The 23,161-nt window shown below is 42.8% G+C and overlaps 1 protein-coding gene across 1 annotated transcript; it reads left to right on the top strand.

The window, feature by feature from the left end:
• Positions 1-9,275: 9,275 nt before the first annotated feature.
• Positions 9,276-21,733, top strand: LOC310789187 (extracellular calcium-sensing receptor-like; the record flags this gene model as incomplete). Its single annotated transcript, XM_083650774.1, has 6 exons — positions 9,276-9,508; positions 9,725-10,022; positions 10,737-11,531; positions 11,715-11,942; positions 12,085-12,208; positions 20,808-21,733. The coding sequence occupies 6 exons, from the start codon at positions 9,276-9,278 to the stop codon at positions 21,731-21,733; spliced, it is 2,604 nt and encodes an 867-aa protein (XP_083506900.1).
• Between the last annotated feature and the right edge of the window lie 1,428 nt (positions 21,734-23,161).

Here is a 23,161-nt window from a genome sequence, read left to right as displayed (position 1 = left end):
TCTAATAAAAATGTGTCCTAATGGCTAACTTAGATCGATAGCTGGCCACGGCTAGCGTAGCTAGTAGGTTAGCATTAGCCGAGCTAGCCATCATTAGGAGACAAGTAGATAAACACCATTGGCTAACCAAGCTAGTATTAAAAAAAAATTGCAAACATGTCTAGAGCAAAGCCAATTAGTTCTTTTTTGTGAGGAAGCTATTAGAATGGGACCCGCTAAAATGTCAGAAAGCAGCAGTTAGCGTCCCTCACCATTCAGAGAAATCTGAATAGTTTACACAAACGCATCTTTTTCTAGCTCAATCTTGTGGCCGCGAAAATATTTTGTTTCACAAATAAATGCTTGCTTGTGTGCCTTGCTACATTGAGACAGTAGTCTCCTCCATCTGCCATGACCATTGTAACGTAATTTTCTTTATCAGGCAGACGAACCACTGGCTGTGGTGGCAGGGCCGTCCGTCTGAAGATCTGCCTGCCTGTCTGAAGATCTGGCTGTGGAGTGGACTAGTGTTAATTTTGTCGGCTATTTTTTTATTTAGTCTTAGTCTTAGTCCCGTGTTAAATGTCCTTGTTACTCTGTATCATATAGTCAACCTCATCCTGTTTTTATTTAGTCTAGTTTTAGTCGACTAAAAGTTTGAGCATTTTAGTCTCAGCTTAGTCAAATAAAACCATAAGTATTTTAGTCTAGTTTTAGTCAACGAAAACTGTTCACATTTTAGTCTAGTTTTAGTCAATGAAAACTGTTGAATCTGCTGATGCGCTTGTACTAGTAATTGTAATTCGAAGCAGTGTTGGCAACTCTTTCCCAGGGAAAGTAGGTAATGGTGATGCTGCCCACCCGGGCCAGTGTCGGCATGCAGCGGTAGCAACGACAAGTGGACCGTATTTACAGTCCCTGCTCAGCCCGCAGCTGAGGGGAGAATGGAGGGAGCCTGGCTGTGCGGAAAGCACTCAGACTTCTCTGGATAGAATGTAGACAAGCAAGTAGCTGTACATTTTGGGAACACAATGCCTCATACACATATAGATAAGACCCTTAGCTAAGACTGGGCGGGTTCTGCTGTAACTACTGTAAATGTTTTTAAGACAGCTACATGTCAGCTACATCTATGATGCTGCAGCACAGGAACCTGAACTGCTGCATTGAGGGGGGGGAAACAGTCTATAATTAATGTTAATTTTGTCATCTATTTTTAAATTTTGTCGTAGTCTTAGTCCTGTGTCAAATGTCCTTGTTAGTTTTTATCATATTTAGTCAACCACCTCCTCTTTTGGTTTAGTCAAGTTTTAGTCGACTAAAAGTTTGAGTATTTTAGTCTTGTCTTAGTCAATAAAACTAAAAGTCTGAACATTTTAGTCTAGTCTTAGTCTTGGGGAAAAAGGTAGTCGACTAACATTTTTCGTCATAGTTTTCGTGGACGAAATTAACACTAGAGTGGACTTTGGATGATTTGAACAGCCAGTTTCATCGATACAATATGTATTGTACATGTTGCTGAGATAAATGAACACTTACAATTACCCTTTTCTTTGCTTATTTTCCATTTGTGCACTCCTAGTTTATATGTCATCATCTGTAAATATATCCGTACAGTATGGTGTCCTATAATTTGACAGCAAAGCTATATGGACAATGTGCTTTCTCCTAAGGTTTAGAGACACTGACACAGTTTTATTGTTGTAATTATTGTGTTTTCAATTTGTTTTCAATTTATGTAATGTAAATCATGGTTCCTACACATTTTCAATTAACACAAAGTCTATTTTTCCCCCAGACGCTGTTTTTTTTTAATATTCCCCCTGCTAACTAAGATCTTGCCCTGATAACTACCTCATATCACTGTAAAGATAAACAAAAACTGGACTCAATGTGAGTTTACAACATAAAAGCTACAATGTGTATACCAGACCTGAACCACCTGACCTGATTTTACACACTTTTCCAGACCTTTCAATTCTCTTTATAATACTTTTTACTGCCTGCCTGGTCAATTGTAATATTTCTACATATTCAAAACACATTTTTACATTCACCCCATTTTCATTTAGATTCTTATGATACAGGAATAACACAGCTGTCATAATTGGAATGCTGTATTTTAATGATCCAATAAAAAAAACATTTAGTAAAAGCTGCACAATATGTATTCTGCCGGGGCCTGGGGTCCAGACGTCAGTCTTGCTGCTGTGGAAGACAGACCTTGAGGGGGTCATCCCTATGTTCCCCGGGTCCTATGTTCCCCGGCTCCTATGTTCCCCGGTTTTCCCAAATGGTGTCCACCCGCTATGCCGACCACCCGCAATGCCGACCTTAGGTTTAGGCATGGGGGTGGGAGAGGTTAGGTTTTGGGTTAGGGTCTGGGGGAGGTTAGGTTTAGGCATGGGGGGAGGTTAGGTTTGGCGTGGGGGCTGGGAGAGGTTAGTGAAAAACGGGGAATATAGAACCCGGGGAACATAGAACCCGGGGAACATAGACATGATCCCTCATTGAGAGACCACTCATTAGTTGAAGTGCATCACATGCAGCAACAACAAAAACAGTAAGTATTATTTTCTGTTATGGAAGGGGGGGGGGGTTCAACTACAACAAAAAAACAGGAAAAGCAAAGGCCACTAAGGTCTGTGTTATCATTGCTGATAAGCAAAGGTTTTACCCTTTTTAAAATTTATTTATATATTGATGATGGCCTGATGAAAGATGATCAAAATTGTAATCTCTATTCACCTTATTCACCACGCCCACTTTTTCTCTCTTCCGCGTTCAACGCAAACGTATTTGTTCTTCCGGTTCAGTGCTAGTTGCGAAGGCCACTAGTGGCTAATAATATTAGCCACTAGTTAGTTATGTTATATGGCAGTAAAATGCCACTGAATGACCAAATTGATATAACCGTTAACCATTTCGAGTAACACTGATTCCATACGGATCACCAGCGTTAGTTTGTTGTTTATAACGTGGCTATATTCATAATGTTTCTATCTCGGATGCGTTATTTCGAATCGCACATAGGTTACGCAACCTAACATAGGTGCGCAACCTAACGTCCACTCCACTAACGTCATCTTAACTCATTCACTGCCAATATCTGACTGGCATTTTTGGCACAGGCCAAGTATTTCCATAATGTTTGGTCATCTTTCAAGACCCACAGTAAATTCTGTACTAGGACTACAGTGATGTCCAATACCTCGAAATGAAGATCTAAGTCTCTACTTTCACCCCCAAAAAGAAAGTTAGCTTTTAGCATGTTCTGTACTCTACTTATAACCCTTTTTATACACCCCATGTTCACCAAAAAAGCCTGTCTGGGAAGAGAAAAGGGAGAAAAAAGCATTTTTGTAAAAGGGCACAATCTCAGGCATAACTCACTCTCAATTCTTTTATTTTGAACTGTATTGACATCAGACATGTAAATATTATTCGTTAGGACACAAATGACAAAAAAAATAATAATATATATATATATATATATATATACACATGAAGTGCTTTTTTTTTACATTCAACAATACAGTTTACTCGGTGTGAGTGTGCAGACAGACAGACAGACAGACAGACAGACACACCGACAGACAGACAGACAGACAGACACACACACACACACACACACACACACACACACACACACGATCCCCCTTTTAGATTTCTAACCCAACATAGGATAAGCAATAACCACGCCCTGTGGCGCTGGGATTGGCCAGGAGCAACACTGGAGGGCACGCAGCCCAGCGATTTCATGAACCAACTGAAGAGCTCTTGAGAAGGACAGCGGGCTGCTGTGAGTGCCTTCTGCCCGCTGCTGCCTAGCTGTTCCTGTGTTTATTTTTGATTTGTTCTGGTACACCCGTCCTCGTCCATGTCTCCCTGTCATATCAACTCTGCTATTTGATCGTTCCCGTTTTCCCCTCGGCTATTCAACACGTCCTCACCGCCCTCGCAAACTGATCGATCATTTCCTCATTCCTCCGATGATCAAACACATCTCTTGATTACTTTCTCCCGTTTTCTCCTGGCTGGCACAGAGGAAGGCGACTCCAGCTCGTGCAGCGCGCCGAGGGCGTTTCAATGGCGTTTCTCCTGTCTGCACAAGGAAGCGTTACCCGTTCTCTGCTTTTCCTCTTGCTCAATTTCAAAACAACAGCTGCGGTATGTGTTTGATCGCGTGCTGTCGGCTACCCTTTGAAGGCAGGGACCTGTGTCTGTGTCACAGGCTGGGCAAGTGTTTGCTGCAGGCGCTGCACCAATAAAAACAAAAACACGTCAAACACGTCCTTGGCGGGGAAGGCCATTGCTGATATTCAGTCAATTCAGTCTTTGGCGGTGAATGAGTTAAGAGCACAATATTCCTGGAATGCAAGTTTAACTAAACAGTTACATGTCCTCTGCATTCTACATAAAATTAAGATATTACGGGTTGTTTTATTTTGTATGTTACATACGTATTGGCCAAGATATGTTAGTTTATGGGGGAGTAATTTTGCCACTTTAAAGCGGAGTGTGCGCGGCCATTTTGCCTGCGGGGTTTTTGGCAAGTCTAAAACGGAAATACTATTACAAAATGACGTAATGCGGAAGCGTCCATGTGTGGGCAAAGAATAAGGTGAATAGGAATTGCATTCAAATGCCCCCATCGAATGGAGAGGAGTTGTACAATCTCTACAACCCAGTTTCCCTGGGGTTGTAGAGATTACTTGCAAAACCCCATTTAATGGGTAGGATTCAGGGGTTGTACAGATTACTTGCAAAACCTCATTTAATGGATAGGATTCTCCATTGGCTCTTCTCTCAACCACCCTGCCCACCTCTGCAGGCATGGGGAGGGTCTGCTTGGACCCCTGTGTCCTTAGGTTTAGGCATGGGGGATGGGAGAGGTTAGGGTTAGGGGTGGGAGAGGTTAGGTTTAGGCATGGGGGTGGGAGAGGTTAGGTTTAGGCATGGGGGGTGGGAGAGGTTAGGTTTAGGGTTAGGGGTGGGAGAGGTTAGGTTTAGGCATGGGGGGTGGGTTAGGGTTAGGGGTGGGAGAGGTTAGGTTTAGGCATGGGGGTGGGAGAGGTTAGGTTTAGGCATGGGGGGTGGGTTAGGGTTAGGGTTAGGCATGGGGGGTGGGAGAGGTTAGGTTCAGGGTTAGGGGTGGGAGAGGTTAGGTTTAGGCATGGGGGTGGGAGAGGTTAGGTTTAGGCATGGGGGTGGGAGAGGTTAGGGTCTGGGTTAGGATTAGGCATGGGGCATGGGAGAGGCTTGGAGGGGTCTCCAGAGACGACCCCCGAGGGTCTCGAACCCTCCGTTCGGCCCCCAGACCTTCCGTTCGGCCCGCAGACCCCCCGAAGCGACCCCAGGACCTCCACAGGGTCCTGCGGCCCACTCAGGCCTCGGAGACCCCAGGTTTATCCATTGAATGGGGTTTTGCAAGTAATCTCTACAACCCAGAGAAACTGGGTTGTAGAGCTGTCCATTGAATGGGGTTTTGCAAGTAATCTCTACAACCCAGAGAAACTGGGTTGTAGAGATTGTACAACTCCACCCCATCGAATGGGGACATTTTGAAGCAATTCCTTTCCATTGAATGAGGTGATTCATAGTAGATCGGGTGGCAATTCACTCAGAAACATGGGCTGCACTTATAATCCAGTGGGCTGACAAGCTTCACGTACAATATAGTTTCTTACCAGCAACATGACAAACAATTGTAAGTAAGACCACCATCAAACACAGACATTGCCAAAATAATACATCTAGATATTTGAGCATTGTTTACTGGTGATTTGCTCATGTTAGCCAATGTAAAAAGAATAACTTGGGGCAAACCTTACATCCAAGAGCTGTTTCATCGGGAGGGCTTTCTTCCTCTGGAATGGTGTGGTCTCTCTCATACAGTAACTGGGAAAGGGTAGATGAACATGGTTATTATCTAAGCTTTCATCCCTCAATCACTCAACTTGCCTGTAAAGATACCTAGCATAGCATCGATAGAGTCCCGACTCAGCCTTCATTCATAATGAAGGTTCAGTCTCGTGTAGAGACTACTAGCATTACTTAGTTTGCTTTCTGCTAATGTAGCACAGCTAACGTTACTACTATATCTGCTTCTCTTCTCGTCTCTTGCTATTAGTTAGCTTGGTAGGTAGCTACCAAGCTAAGTAATAGCAAGCTAACATTGCTAGCCCCGGACCTGAAGCCAGAGACAGTTCGCTACCAGCTAAAAACAACAACAACAACCAACTAATCTGTCCTTACTAATGCTAACAATTATCCGTACAACTAACATTACTTCAGAGTAAAATTATAGCGTAAGTTACCTGTCCAGAAGCAAGAAAGCCAGCTTTCCTGGCTGCTTTTGTTGTGTAGACGGCAGTGCCTGTGCCGGGGGACGCCATTGTTGTTTACTGCTCTGTGAGCTATGCGCGTTCATGAGACAGTCAGGGGTGCCTCTTGTGGAGTTCTGCCTTCTGATTGGATAAAACCCAACATCTTTCAGAACTGATTCTATGAGAGGCTCTGTGGTGATAATGTCATACACCATACACCATACAATAGTGGTTCCTAAGGGAATATATAGCTGTTTTAGACCTATTTTAACACAAAAACATCGCTGAATGCAGCTTTAATGTAAAGTTGCAGAATTAATTCAGTTTAAATCCCATGTTAAATTCCTTGTTACCCTTATGACTTTGTTAAATAACTACTGCCATGAAGTGGATAGGGTTAGGTTGATGTACAAATGTATGTATGCCAGTGTATTCCAATAAACATTATGAAATTAATGACCATAGGTGACCTAACTAGTGACTATAGAGAGTGAATGTTTGTTACTGATGAACAGAGTTGGGGTCCGTTACTCAAAAAATAATGTATTACACATTACACATTACTTTCAAAAAAGTAATGCCTTACTTGACTTGATTACTCCCTGGAGAAAGTAATTTGTTACACTACTCGTTACATCAGGGCCGCTGCTGGCCATTTGGGTGCCCTAAGCGTAATTGTTTTGTGGTGCCCCCCCCCCCCCGCAAAACTTTCAATAACTGTCAAACGAAAGACTGCAAAATCATTAATTATGAACGATACTAGTGTATCTCACATTACATTACATGTGGCAAACAAACAATAGACCCTTCTCACGGGGGCCATTTTGTGTCGTAATGGCAGGGTAAACACAGGTGCAAGCAACACACTAATGAGGGTTTCCAATTTTCATGATTGGAAGTTGGAAACCCTCATTAGTGTTTTGCCTGCACCTGTGTTTACCCTGCGATTTTGACACAAAATGGCCCCCATGAGAAGGGTCTATTGTTAGAATTACTGTACATGTCAGCAAACAAGCGATTGTTAAACTGTACATGCAAGCAGGGGCAGACTGGGATCATAATTCAGGCCGGGCATTAGATACCAAGCAGGCCAGGCCGATATGGGCTGACGTGTGTGCCGGCGTCCGAAGGGCGGCGGCAAAAAATTTGGGCTGTTTGAAACCCAATTTGGGCCGTTTGAAGCCCAATTTGGGCCGTTTGAAGCCAGATTTGGGCCGTTTAAAGCCCGATTTGGGTCGTTTGAAGCCAGATTTGGGCCAGTTGAAGCCAGATTTGGGCCGTAACGGTTACATTACTTTTGCGTTACTCTGTAACATCGCCTGAGATGCATTGTCACGTAATTTGCAAGTTAACAATACAACATTCAACCTTAGATATGCCCATATATTCGCACACATCTCTATCGTAATAAGGTAGGTTGCAAAACTTTTCCTGTCTGATGGTGGCTGTCTGTTCCCTGCCATCTGTATTTTTGCTCAGTACGTTTCTGAAAAATGGCGATTCTACTGTGGAAACTGGCAACCTTTCCTCTACCATGTACGAGGCCTGTCCATCTCTGATTTTGATGTTACCTGGTGAAAAGCAAGCTTTTGCTGCTTGCTTGGGGTCGAGGCGGGCGACACGTTACCCACTGCTCATGAACCACAAATGTTGAACTTTCTGCCCTCTGAGATAACCTCTGTGTACTTACATGTTGTTTTACTGTTTATAACTCAACTCAGCATGAGCAGAGCTTTCCTTAAGAGCCTGACTTTTTGAGATGAAAATTGGGAGCCATCTTGGATTTGAAGGTCAAATCATCAAAACAACATCAATTATGAATTCCTTCACCCAAAAAGTCACAGAAACCATGTACTTTGCAGCATTGTAGGCCAAACCATAAAAAGGTAATTTCCAACCATGGTAGCCATTTTGGATTTATGGCTCTCAAAAATGTTGCCCATATTTTACGAGAGGCATGGGGGCTAAATTTGTTTTTTAACCTTCATAGATGGCAAACAAACTGAGAAACGAATATCCTCTCTCTGAGGTAATGGTATTTCTCTGAATAACCCAACTATTTTAACGGTTGAAAAAAAAGTATAAAACTCGGATTGCAATTTCTCAAAAAGTACAAAAGAAAAGTGGTGACCTTTATAATATTTGAATGGAGTCTTTAGCTTAAAGTATGAAAAAGTAGTGAGAGTTCAAAGTGGCCATGGTAGTCCTCTCATAGACTTGCATTGTAAAAATGCTAAAAAAGGCAGTGTTTGAGTTATGGCCATTTAAAATGTGTTGCTGTATGCGTGTATGAATGTATGTCTGTCTGTCCGTCTGTCCGGAATTGCAAGCTATACCGTTGCTCGGATCGCCTCCAAACTTTGCGGTAACACTTCTCAGGAGTCTGGCATGAAACTGGTGTGGAAAAAACTGAATCAGGAACACCTATGACAGTACCGGTAAAATATATTTTGCCAGAATGAATGTTATTGAGTACAGTCGTGGGGCATTTCAGTTAACCCATTTTCTAGGCTTTACTGCTCCTTCACCCCCTATTATTTATGCAAATCAGACTTTATAATATTGAATGCAAAAACACCACAATTGTATGTGAGTGAATAGGCTACACACTCATAAGATACAGCCAAAACTCATGAAGAATTTTCCAGTTTTGCACCTCCCCCTCTGTCCTGTCCTCCCTGTGGAGCTATGGAACATCACTGTTCATTACTACTGTACAGTATGTGTCATGCTTTAATATCTATAAATACTGATGCAAGTTCTGCCCTGCTCTTGTTAGGACACATCTGCTGCTGCCCTGAATTTGTGTCTTAAAGTAGACGTTTTTTTTCCCCTTCTTGTCGATTTTTCAGAAATTCACTTCCGAAGTGTACACATCTTTTGCTGTGATTGACAGGTGGGTCAAAATTTGCATCACAATTTTGTGCTGTATATTCACATCACTCTTTGTGTATAACGGTCTTTAGTATGATGTCCACCCAAAGGTGGACAGAGCAGGGTTGGGTCCTTCTGCAGCTGCTGCTGGTGGCATCTCTCTCTGTGGCTGAGGACCCGGTGTGTCGGCAGATAGGGGAGCCGGAGATCCCCCAGCTGTCTAAGAATGGAGACATTATTTTGGGTGGAATCTTTTATTTCCACAACAGCTGGACAGACAGACAGGACACCTACACGTACAGACCACCGCCACTGCAGTGCACAAGGTAAATCACACTGTAGCAAGCTGCTTGAAATAAGTAAGATAGAAGACTAGAAGAACTGGGTAGATATACAAAATTAATTAATTAAATTAATTAATCGATTAAATTGTTTTACTGAGTTGAGAGTTGTAACAGATGTTTGCTCGTTTTCACCTTTAATGTTTCATTTCAAGGACATACTGGCTATAACACCAACTATTTATAACTGTCTGCGTCAAGTTTGGATTTCAGTGCATTCCAGGTTGCTCAAGCTATGCTCTTTGCCATTGAGGAGATTAACAACAGCACAGACTTGCTGCCTGGCATCTTTCTGGGCTACAAGATCTATGATTCATGTGGCTCCATTCCAAAGGGAATAAGAGTGGCACTGGCCTTGGCTAATAGTAATGAGGATATATCCACAGCCTCCAAGGCACCCTGCACCAGCCCAGCCCAAGTGCAGGCCATTATAGGAGAGGCTTACTCCTCTATATCCATGGCTATATCCACTGTGATTGGACCTTTTCATATCCCATTGGTGGGTAGTTCTTTTTATTGTCTTTGTATAATCATGTACTGGAACTTTGATCTATTTATTTTGTTTTATTTTGTTGATAATACAGTAATTATTATATTTCAATTTGTCTGACTGTTCACAGCAGAGCATGTGAGCGGAGGGGAGGGGAGCGGCCCTTTCCACCAGCTCCAGCGCTCAAGGCCGCTCACTGCCGCTCCGCTCCAGACCGCTCCCCGCTCGATACAGATTTCACCCGCTTGCACTCACCGCTCCGCTCTGCTCAAAAGAAGAAGAAAAGAAAAGGCCAGGGTGTTTTGATTTGCGTTTAAACGCCTGGGCAATGGGCATTGCTCACTACAAATAACATGAGCTCAGCAGAGTCGGCTGCATGTTCGTTTCTCTTCCTTCTCATCTCGCAGCAGCTGGCAAGAAAATAGTGGGCGTGCACATGGCCACGCACTGAAGCATTCTGGTTCGAACATGTTGTGATCGAAACTGGAGCGGGACTGAGCGGGTGATCGGTGCCGCTCCAACTTTTGCTCTGGTACCACTCTGGTTCCCGCTCACCGCTCAAGCCAAAATCCCCCCGCTCCTCTCCGCTCCGCTCACATGCTCTGGTTCACAGTAAAGGGAGTTTTAAGACAATTCCTGTTAATGTGCTCTATGTTTTCCTCTGTACATTGTTTTAGAATTTGCATCCTCATCTTGGCAATATCATTCCTTTCTACTCCCTAGATCAGCTACTGGGCCACCTGTGCTTGTCTCAGTGACAAAGTCCAGTACCCATCCTTCCTCAGAACAATACCCAGTGACTTCCACCAGAGCAGAGCTCTGGCCCAGTTGGTCAAGCACTTTGGCTGGACTTGGGTCGGGGCAATTAGGAGCAATAATGATTATGGCAATAACGGCATGGTCATATTCACAGAGACGGCCCAAAAGCTGGGCATCTGTCTAGAGTACTCTGTATCCTTATTTAAAACAGATCCACCAGAAAAAATACAGGCAATAATTGACATTATCAAAGCTTCCACTTCCCAGGTGATTGTCGCTTTCCTCAACTCTCTGGAGTTGGAAATACTAATACATGAGATGGCCTCCCACAACCTGACTGGGTACCAGTGGGTTGGCAGTGAGGCCTGGATCGTTGATTCCTACACTGTAACTATGAATGAACACCACATCCTGGATGGTGCTATAGGGCTGTCCATCCCCAAGGCCCATGTCACAGGCATGAGAGAATTTATGTTGGATGTAAAGTCACTCAATTCATATAGTCATGAATTGTTCACAGAATTCTGGGAGACAATGTTTGATTGTAGGTTCAAGCAGACAAAGGGCTCAGGAGGGAATCAGAGATACTGTACAGGGTCTGAAGATCTGTCTGGGCAGCAAAACAGTTTCACTGATATGTCACTCATGCCCATCTTTAACAATGTCTATAAAGCAGTGTATGCTGTGGCTCACGCTCTGCATAGTGTTCTTGACTGTAAAGAAATATGTGGCAACAAGGTACAGCCAGATCCATTCACGGTGAGTTGAACACTGAAGGCTGAATGATAGTTACATCATGTGCTTCACATGAACAGTTTTTTTTTGCTTTGTACATTTTTTACAGTATTGTTTAATAAATTCTTGCATGTCCATCATTCTGCAGAGCTAATAGGAGGTGCTTTACATTGAATGGAATAAGTAAAGTAATATGTATCTGCTTAGATTTTGCAGCACATAAAAAAGGTTCAGTTCAAGACAAAGGAGGGGGAGGACGTTTACTTTGATGAGAATGGAGACCCAGCAGCAAAGTATGAAATTATAAACTGGCAGCCGGACGAAAATGGCAGTGTGGAGTTTGTCACTATTGGTCTTTACGACGCATCTTTACCTGCAGAAAAACAGCTAAATCTAAACACTAAGTCCTTAATTTGGGCACAGAACTCAGAACAGGTTAATACCGTATGATCTCTCATGGTTTGTTAACTTGTGGGATTATTGTATCGTAATGTCAATTTCATCAGAATTCCAAATGGTGACCTGTAAAGACAACAGCACATCAAAGTGTATCTCATACTGCTTTTTGTTCATGCAGGTGCCTGTGTCAGTGTGCAGTGAGAGCTGTCCCCCAGGAACCCGTAAGGTCCTCCAGAAAGGAAAGCCAGTCTGCTGCTATGACTGTATACCATGTGCAGAGGGAGAAGTCAGCAACACCACAGGTACTCTAGTCTTATTTAATGGATCAAGTAAATTCAATATCAGCAATCAAATTAATATTCAAATATAATAGTTATATGTTTATATACAATACAATTCACAGTCACAGTGACCTTGAACTTTGCCCACCAAAATATAATCAGTTCATCCTTGAAGCCAGGTTAATGTTTGAGGCAAATTTGATGAAATTCCGTCAAGGCATTCCTGTGATATCGGGTTAACAAGCTTGAAAATGGCGTTGGAGAGGTCACAGTGACCTTGAGCTTTGATCATCAAAATGTAATCCGTTCATCCTTGTGCCCAAGTCGACGTTTGAGCCAAATTGGAAGTAATTCCATCAAGCCGTTCTTGAGAGGAAAAGGAACACGGAGTAAATTAAATTACATAGCCTACAAGTAGACTAATTTACATTATTAACTTTCGGTTAAGGTAGCCTAGGCCATGTGCTCATAATGTGTGTACCAGTAGGCCTATTAGTGTAATCAGTAAACGTAATTAGGGCGATATTCAAACGTTGTTTCTGGATTCCAAAACAATCATTTTCCCTGTGCAGTGCAGTGCACACTTTGGCTGCTCATTCATTGGAGAGACCAAAATTCCAATGTACAATATCGGAAGTTTCTCAAAGTTGAAACTACCTCTGCAGTAGTAGTAGCCTACAATGAAACAAGACAGACTTAGTGGATTGGCAACAATCTCCATATCAAATTAACTGGCAGAGAGAATCCTAGGATGATTGGATTTATTTAAAGACATTTGCTGACGCAGGCCCCCGCCGGTGTCCACTTCTGAAAGGTAACCAAGCTTTATTTGCCCTCTGCTCGTCGTTTAAGTTGTGAATCTGCTGATGGCTAAATACGTGACTCTTACATTATTGTGCTTGCGCCGCCGTGCGCACATTCCATGTGTGTGTTTTACGCACATGAGAAAGTGGTAGATAAGAGAGATTTGCATAGTTTCTGAAAAATCTTATTATTTGGAAAATAGCTGTGCTGTATCATGACTGCTGTGGTTATTGGAGTTATTATGCAGACCTGTGCACACCTATGGTGCATTATTTTTGGTAGGCTATATGGATGTGCAAAATGCCTGCATATTCATGCATACTTTGATGCTGGTATGGTGTTGCCAATTGGGGGCGGCATAATTTGTTCTCGCCTAGAGCGGCAGAATGGCACGCGCCGGGCCGGCCCTGTGAATAAGGCCTGGTTTTGAAAAGCCTTAACCGCAAAATTAACGCCCTTTGGGAAGATCGCTTTAGGCTGGTATTTAAGGCCCAAACACCCATTCTGGCCTATTCTGGCACGGCGCCATGCCTCTTCATCGTAAAGCGCATTTCGGGGCGTAAAAACATGACGATATCCTCCCGAGTCAGCGGTAGGCAGGTGTTCTTTTTTATGCCTCCGCCGGCGATAGCCAGGCCGGAGGCATTATGGATCCGGGTTGTCCGTCTGTACGTCCGTCCGTCCGTCCGATGTTCGTTAACGCGATATCTGAGGAACGCCTTGACGGAATTTCATCAAATTTGCCTCAAACATCGACTTAGACTCAAGGATGATCTGGTTAGATTTTGGTGGTCAAAGGTCAAAGGTCAAGGTCACTGTGACCTCTCGAACGCCATTTCCAAGCTTGACGGAATTTCATCAAATTTGCCTCAAACATCGACTTGGACTCAAGGATGAACTGATTAGATTTTGGTGGTCAAAGGTCAAAGGTCAAGGTCACTGTGACCTCTCAAACACCATTTTACAGCTTGTTAATGCGATATGTCACGAATGCCTTGACAGAATTTAATCAAATTTGCCTCAAACATCGACTTGCCTCAAACATCGATTTTGGTGGTCAAAGGCCAAGGTCACTGTGACCTCTCGAACGCCATTTTCAAGCTTGTTAACGCGATATCTCAGGAATGCCTTGATGGAATTTAATCAACCTTGTCTCAAACATCGACTTGGACTCAAGGATGAACTAATTCGATTTTGGTGGTCAAAGGTCAAAGCTCAAGGTCACTGTGACCTCTCAAACGTCATTTTCCAGCTTGTTAACGCGATATCTCACGAATGCCTTGACGGAATTTTATCAAATTTGCCTCAAACATCGACTTGTACTCAAGGATGAACTGATTAGATTTTGGTGGTCAAAGGTCAAAGGCCAAGGTCACTGTGACCTCTCGGTCGCCATTTTCAAGCTTGTTAGCGCAACATCTCAGAAATGCCTTGACGGAGTTTCACCAAATTTGCCTCAAACATCGACTTGGACTCAAGGGTGAACTGATTAGATTTTCGTGGTCAAAGGTCAAGTTCACTGTGACCTGACGAATGCCATTCCCAAGTTCGTTAAAGCGATATCTCAAGAATGGCTTGATGGAATTTCTGCTAATTTGGCTCAAACGTCGACTTGGGCGCAAGGATGAAAGGATTACATTTTGGTGATCAAAGGTCAAGGTCACTGTGACCTCTCCAACTCCATTTTCAAGCTTATTAACGCCATATCTCAGGAATGCCTTGACGGAATTTCATCAAATTTGCCTCAAACATTAACTTGGCCTCAAAGATGAACTGATTACATTTTGGTGGTCAAACTTCAAGGTCACTGTGACCTCACGAACGCCATTCCCAAGTTGGTTAACTCATTCATGGCCAAAGACGTCTTTAACGTGTTATCAGGAATAGCCCTCCCAGCCAATGACGTGTTTGACGTGTTTTTGTTTTTATTAGTGCAGCGCGTCGTTCAAAGACTTCCCCAGCCTGTGACATGGTATCAGGTCCATGGCCTCAAAGGCAAGCCGACAACACGTGAACAAACACATACCGCAGCTGTTGTTTTGAAATGAGCAGGAGGAAAAACAGAAAACAGAGAAACGCGCTTCCTTGTGCAGAGAGGAGAAACGCCATTGAAACGCCCCTCGGCGCGCTGCACGAGCTGGTCGCCTTGCTGCAGGGCAGCGGACATCGATCAGTTGTTCGCGGTAGTCAAACCCGTGACCAACATGATCGATCCTGGTCCCTGGACCCCGTTCCTGTGTGCCAGCCCGAAAGAGACGAGACAGAGTCACAACTTTGTGAGGAGGAGAACAGCAGCCTCGCCACAGAAATGGCTTTCACACAGAGCCAAGCAGCACGGCCACTTTCCTGTCGAGGTCGAGGAAGACTGGACTCCAATGCGACAGGACCCGGATGATCTCGCGGTAAGGAGTGTGTGTGTGTGTGTGTGTGTGTGTGTGTGTGTGTGTGTGTGTGTGTGTGAGAGAGACTACACTGATCTCTGCATTCTATGATCATATAGTTTACTGAGACACTAGTACACTACACTGTCTCTGTACTAAATGTGATTATATAGTTTACTGAGGATATGTTGCTTTTATTTCAGATGAGGAGCCGATTGTGAGCCCACATCTCAGAATGAGGTCAGGACGGTCAGGACGGTCATTTAGGTCTGCTAAATGACGAAATGTAATGTAATGTAAAGAGACACACATGGGCCCCGCGCACACACACACACATTCACACTCACTCACACTGAGTAAACTGTATTGTTGAATGTAAAAAAAGCACTTCATGTATATATATATATATATATATATATATATATATATTTTTTTTTTTGTCATTTGTGTCATAACGAATAATATTTACATGTCTGATGTCAATACAGTTCAAAATAAAAGAATTGAGAGCGAGTTCTGCCTGAGATTGTGTGCTTTACAAAAATGCCATTTTCTGCAATTTCTCTTCTCAGAGAGACCTTTTTGGTGAAAACAGGGTGTATATAAATGGCTATAAGTAGAGTACAGAACATGCTAAAAGCTCACTTTTTTCCCCTGGTGAACCCAGAGACGTACATCTTCATTTTGAGGTATTGCAAATCACTTTGGTGCTAATAGATAATTTACTGTGGGTCTTGAAAGATGACCAACAATTATGAAAATCTTTGGCCTGTGCTAAATATTGGCAGTCCTAAACTGGCCATGAATGAGTTAACGCAATATCTCAAGAACGGCTTGATAGAATTTCTTTTGATTTGGCTCAAACAGCCAGAATCAGTTCAAAGGATGAACTGATTCCATTTTGGTTATCAAAGGTCAAGGTCACTGTGACCTCTCGAATGCCATTTTCAAGCTTGTCAACGCGATATCTCAGGAATGTCTCGATGGAATTTCTTCCAATTTGCCTCAAATGGCGATTTGGACTCAAGTATTAACTAATGGCGGAGGCAAATGTCCGCTTTGCGGTCGTTCTAGTTTGCGTTTAAGGCCAGTTTAGCGCCTAAGGCCAGGGGGAGAATAGAGCCCATACTTTATTGATGTGCTCACCTATTACAATGCTTATTTCTGTTTTCAAATGTTATTTTCCTGTGCCAACAGGTTAAGACAGAGATCATTTCACCAACATTCAGTATTTAAAAAAAAAAGAAAAAAAAAGAAAAAAAGATCAGGTCAGGGTACTCAAGTACAGAGCACTCCTCTTATAGTGATCACCTTGGGACAGGTCAAATTGATCATGATAAGCGGATGATCATTATAACCGATTTTTTCTTTTTCTTTATTTCTCATGCAGATTACCATCTAATTGGCATTTGTATATTACATGAATACAGTACATATAAAGTAAAGGAATGTTATTGACTTTAAATATCCATACAGTAAGTTAGGCCTCCAGATGATTAAAACACAGCGGTCTCGCTTAGACAGAGATACCGCAATCTCTCCATATATACAGACATGCACAGAGTATCGCTGCTGTATCTCGTTCGCTCATTTTTGGCAGTTTGTAAGAAAAATATAACAAAATTACTGTAGTTTAAAAAAAAATCATTGTTCTCAGGTAGGACAAGGCCCAAAATGTAAGCTGTAAGCAGAGTATTGATCACTATAAGCAAATTAATTAAACAGCATGTGTATAGGAATGATTGATGAAGCTTTTTATGCCTCCGCCGGCGATAGCCAGGCCGGAGGCATTATGGATCCGGGTTGTCCGTCCGTCCGTCCGTCCGATGTTCGTTAACGCGATATCTGAGGAATTAAATTGAATCAAATTTGCCTCAAACATCAACTTAGATTCAAGGATGATCTGATTAGATTTTGGTGGTCAAAGGTCAAAGGCCAAGGTCACTGTGACCTCTCGAACGCCATTTTAAAGCTTGTTAACGTGATATCTGAGGAATGCCTTGAGGGAATTTCATCAAATTTGCCTCAAACATCGCCTTGGACTCAAGCATGAACTGATTAGATTTTGGTGGTCAAAGGTCAAAGGTCAAGGTCACTGTGACCTCTCCAATGCCATTTTCAAGCTTGTTAACGCCATATCATAGGAATGCCTTGACGGAATTTCATCAAATTTGCCTCAAACATTAACTTGGCCTCAAGGATGAACTGATTAAATTTTAGTGGTCAAAGTTCAAGGTCACTGTGACCTCATGAACGCCATTCCCAAGTTTGTTAACACGATATCTCAAGAACGGCTTGATGGAATTTCTTCTGATTTGGCTCAAACATTGACTTGCACTCAAGGATAAACTGATTAGACTTTGATGGTTAAAGGTCAAAGTTCAAGGTCACTGTGACCTCACACACCCAATTTCCAAGCTCTGTTACGCAACATCTCAGGAGCGCCTTGACGGAATTTCTTCCAATTTGCCTCAAATGGCGATTTGGACTCAAGAATGAACTAATGGCGGAGGCATAAATCCGTGGTGCGGTCATTCTAGTTTATCAATATATGCGGTTGATCACTATAACTGTGATCACTATAAGCGGATTCCACTGTATAACCCATTTTCAATGGTTTTAAATGGAAAAAACTAAATGGGGGGGGATTTTTTAGTTTTAGTTTATTTTTTTCCCTTTAAAAAAAATAAATATATATATATATATATATATATATATATATACCGGTGTGTATATATATATATATATATATATATATATATATATATATATATATATATATGTATATATACCGTAAAACTGCCAATAAGGGCCCGGGCATTTATTATGCTAAATCTGACCCCAGGCGGCTAAAGGAGACGAGGCGGCAATTGGAGTCAGGCGGTTATTTCTTTATTGTACGAAATTGACCCAGGCAATTATTAGTTTTTGCACAGAATTTCTGGTCAGCAAGAACGGAAAGTATCAAATTGCTTATTTAAACCAGTGAGATAGTACTTAGTACACACAAGAGGGTAGGTACAGGCAGTTTTGATTTTTGAACATGCCTAGTATTGTACTGCCTAGTATTGCCTTCATCACCATCATCATCAAACTACCAGTACGTTACAGTATCAGTTCATTGCTTTCCTCTTAATCCCTCTGCCAAACAGCCATACTGTAGTAATCCAGGGAATATAAAGTAGAATCCAGCAGCAGGAATAAAGAGGGAAGCGCTTGGTTTGGATGCAAGTAAAAACCGAGTGCTTTATTGCACACTCTGCACCGCTCTGCACTCACTCTGACAACACAACATTCATTCCAACTTCCCGGTTTAAATACCGGTAACAACGTCCCCCCTGACATCACTGTAGTGTAGTGAATTAGACTGTCAATCTCCTTCGTGTGCGCAGTCACCACAATACCATATTTTAAACAAGTAACATTAGCCTACCGCGCACACATTCAGTTGTTTGTGTTTCATTAGTCTCGCTGGCCAGCCCATGGCCAGCCTCCTCTCCCTTCCGTGAGTAGGGAGGGGACGCTGACCAGCAAGACTAGTCATTGGAAAGTCATAGCAACGTCATTGTAGAACGCACGCTAACGTTAGCTACCAAACTAACGCTAACAAAACAGCACTGCAGCACTACTGGACAAACAAGCAGACTTACCAAATACGTAGACGCCAAGACAAGTTTCCAATACATGTCCGAATAAAATATAAAACTGTCTGACACGGGTAGAAAGAGCATGACTCACTTCCGCCTGACTTCCTCCAAAACACACGTCATTACCGTAAGTGACTGAATTCAGTCAACATAAAAACATACCGTAGGCCTAATGGGGGAGAAACAACATATTTATTCTAATAACCGCTCCCGGCTGTTAATGGAAGACCGGCGCTTATGTGCAAAATTGAGTTTGACCCCCTGCGGTTATTGGAGACTCGGCGGCAATTGGAAGTTTTATGGTATATATATATATATATATATATATATATATATATATTGCTAAATTCATGGCGGGCCACTTAAAAACGGGCAGCGGGCCGCAGTTGGCCACCCCTGATACAGAGGTACATGAAATAGATTACCAGGTGCCACTCTTCAATTCGGCATATATATAATCCATGAAGAGGTTACTCTAAGTGAATAAAATGTCAATTCTGGATGTGAGTCGCCTGTTATCCCCACTGGTTATTCCGTTGTCTTCCTCCATTAAAGCGGCATGTTTTTAAATGGAGTTTGATTAAAGATTTGCTAAAGCCGTTTCCATGCACTTATCGCATTTCTTTTCATCAATAGCTTTAAATGTTGTACATCGCCCTCCATGGCATAGTGAAGTACTTTCTGATCTAGACGATATCAGGCCTCAAAAAGTTGTTTAGAGCCTCTTGGGATATAACTTTGACAGTGACGGCTGCCATTTATTCTAGTCAGCGTGCCCTGTGTTTGGCCGAGTGAGCACAGGGGTGGGGCTTAGCGATAGGTCAATTGGGGAGCTGTATGTTGTCTGTCGGAGTTGCAAGGCACACCGTTGCTCCGATCGCCTTCAAACTTTGCCAAAACACTTTTCAGGGGTCTGCATGACACTCGTGAGGAAAAAAGAAAGAAAGATTTGCACCCATAGAGGGCGCTACGGCAATGTTTCAAATTTTTAATTGCAATAACTCAGACACCATTGCTCAGATCGCCTCCAAACTGACTGACGTCAAACCTGACGGAGTGCAATACCGAATTTTGCGCCAACTGGCAACACAAAAAGTGTTTTATCTCGAGAACCGTTCATCCGGTCGACTTCAAACTTGGGGCGTGCGCTGCCGGGAACCCGACGGAGTGTGATGCACATTTTCGGACACATGCATTGTTATAGCGCCACCTACTGGGAACACAAAAAGCTGTTTATCTCGACAACCGTTCATTTGATCAACTTCAAACTTGGGGAGTGCGCTGCCGGGAACCTGAAGGAGTGCAGTGGCCAATTTTGGATATGCGCATAGTCTTATCGTCACCTACTAGTAACACAAATAGCTGTTTATCTCGAGAACATTTCATGATATCGACTTCAACCTTGGGGAGTGCCCTGCCGGGAACCCAACAGTACCTAATTACCTGGAAGTAACTAGTAACTTTGAAGTAATTAAATTACTTTTCAAGGGAAGTAACTAGTAACTGTCACTAATTACTAATTTTCAGTAACTTGCCCAACTCTGGTACTACGTTAAAGCTCTCAGGTTGGATAATCTCACTACTATAATAAGGCAGCCGGTGGTTCCTCGGCATGGCAGAGCACAATTGCTTAACTGCGCATGCTCAGAACTAAATGTCTATGAGTGACTGGCTGAGTGAGTGTCCTGACTTTGGCATCTTCTGACCCCAGCCTGTCCTGCTGCCACCGCCGTGGGAAAATAATGGAGGTGCTCAGGAAATCTAATATTTTTTGATTTTAACTTGTAGATTCCATCACCTGTGAGCGATGCCATCCTGAATTCTGGTCAAACGAGAAAAGAGATGACTGTGAAAAGAAGGACACAGAGTTTCTATCATATGAAGAGATTATGGGGGCACTGCTCACGGCGGCGGCCCTGTTAGGAACTTGCATGACTGCTATGGTGGCTTTCATCTTCTTCAGACACAGGAACAGCCCCATAGTCAAGGCCAACAACTCTGAGCTGAGCTTCCTGCTGCTCTTCTCCCTGTCCCTGTGTTTCCTGTGTTCTCTGACCTTCATCGGCCGGCCCTCTGAGTGGTCCTGCATGCTGCGACACACAGCATTTGGAATCACCTTTGTCCTCTGCATCTCCTGTGTTCTGGGGAAAACTATAGTGGTGTTACTGGCCTTCAGGGCTACACTTCCAGGGAGTAATATCATGAAATGGTTCGGCCCTGCTCAGCAGAGACTCAGTGTTTTGGCCTTTACTCTCATACAAGTCTTGATTTGCATACTTTGGCTAACTATCTCTCCTCCTTTTCCTTTCCAGAATTTTAAACACTTTAAAGACAAAATCATCTTAGAATGTGCATTAGGCTCAGCTGTAGGCTTCTGGGCTGTGTTGGGGTATATAGGAGTCCTGGCTATGTTATGTTTCTTTCTAGCTTTTTTGGCTCGGAACCTGCCTGATAATTTCAATGAAGCCAAATTCATCACCTTCAGCATGCTGATATTCTGTGCGGTCTGGATCACCTTTATCCCTGCATATGTCAGCTCTCCGGGGAAGTTCAGTGTTGCTGTGGAGATATTTGCAATTGTGGCCTCCAGTTTTGCACTGCTAATCTGTATTTTTATTCCAAAATGTTACATAATCTTACTGAAGCCAGAAAAGAATACAAAAAAGAACATGATGGGTAAAGTAAAATGCCATCAAAATCATCATGACGAGTGAATTTTAGGCATAGTAGAATGACAAGAACTTGTTTAGATAAAAACACATTTCATTCATGAATGCAATAATTGGCTACTACTGTAATTAACTGTGGTTGCTGTCATTAATCCCAAAACACATAGTATACTGTATACTATGTGTTTTGCTTAGGTTAATTTCTCAGACTGGCAAAAAGTAGCCTGGTTAAAACCACCTGGATCCATAAACTCACATTTTGTTTCATTTCCTGGATCCGCCTGGACTCTGCGCTTTGCACAGTAATTTCAGTGGATGGAAGTAGCCAGTCCTTCATCTAATCAGCGTCGGATCCAGTCAAATCCAAATCTACGGCAAAAACATGTTTTCCAGAAACTCCGCTGTTGCATACTCCTGTTCTTGTTTAATGAGGACAGGAGAGACCCAGGAGGGGCGAAGAGGAGGGCAGAGCCATCTGAACAGCCAAAAAGTAAGCATTGAAAACAAACGTACAGGACTGAATGGGAATCGACCTTACATTCACTGGCTGGCTGAAAGCTGTTTTGCAGGCTGTGACAGTAAAGCTTTTTGTCGTTGCTGCAACACACAAATGCAGGCTGAGATCACAGTTTTGAAAAATCACGCCAAGTCCAAAAAACATTTATTTACTTCAGTGTAAGTAAAGTAGTCTTGCTATGTCCCTAACAGTAGGTGGCAGTGTGAGAGTATATGGCTTACAGTCAGCCCCGCCCCCCCACCCCATACACCCCCCACCCCCCCGCGCCTACGATATTACGATACTACGTACAACAATAATAATAAATAATAATATGATAAAACGACCCTTTGACCCTTTGGTACGATAATTCATCATTTACCATCTGGCAACACTGGAAAGTGCCCACCCCGGGGCAGACGCCAGACCAAACACAATGTGAGTTCACGTGACCGGATGGTTTACCAAGCTATCAAATTAGCTCTTCATGTACATGAAATGTACAGGAAATTGATCCCTATGCCAAACATGGGGAAATATTACTGATGATGTCACAATGTCTATGACATCATCAGTGATGTCATCAGTGACGTCATTATTGACCAAAATCATCTTATGACATCACTGATGATGTCATAGGCTAGTGATGTCATACTAATGTCATATGTTTGTGACATCATTCTAAGATGGATCCGGCCAATCTTTGACACTAGGCATCTTGCGCGCTAGTGGGGACTTTTGTAAAACACCCCAAAAAATGACCTGCCCATAATGACTTGCCCATAATATCAGATCCAAATCCAGGTTGCCTTTATGGGAAGGAAAATAATTAACTTTTTGTGTTTTTTACTGCACAGTACTGTACTGTATGTTATGACCCAGTCTACAGAGCAAAACTGTCAGTGTTATTTTTTCTGTGTTAGTCTAAATCAACAGCATTCAGTGTAATTTTAACACTTAATTTATCATAACTAACA

The sequence above is a fragment of the Poromitra crassiceps genome (genome assembly GCF_964638095.1).
Source record: "Poromitra crassiceps genome assembly, chromosome: 14".
NCBI classification, from domain to species: Eukaryota; Metazoa; Chordata; class Actinopteri; order Beryciformes; family Melamphaidae; genus Poromitra; species Poromitra crassiceps.
Note: the sequence above shows the minus strand (reverse complement) of the source record. Positions and strands in the feature narration are given on the sequence as shown.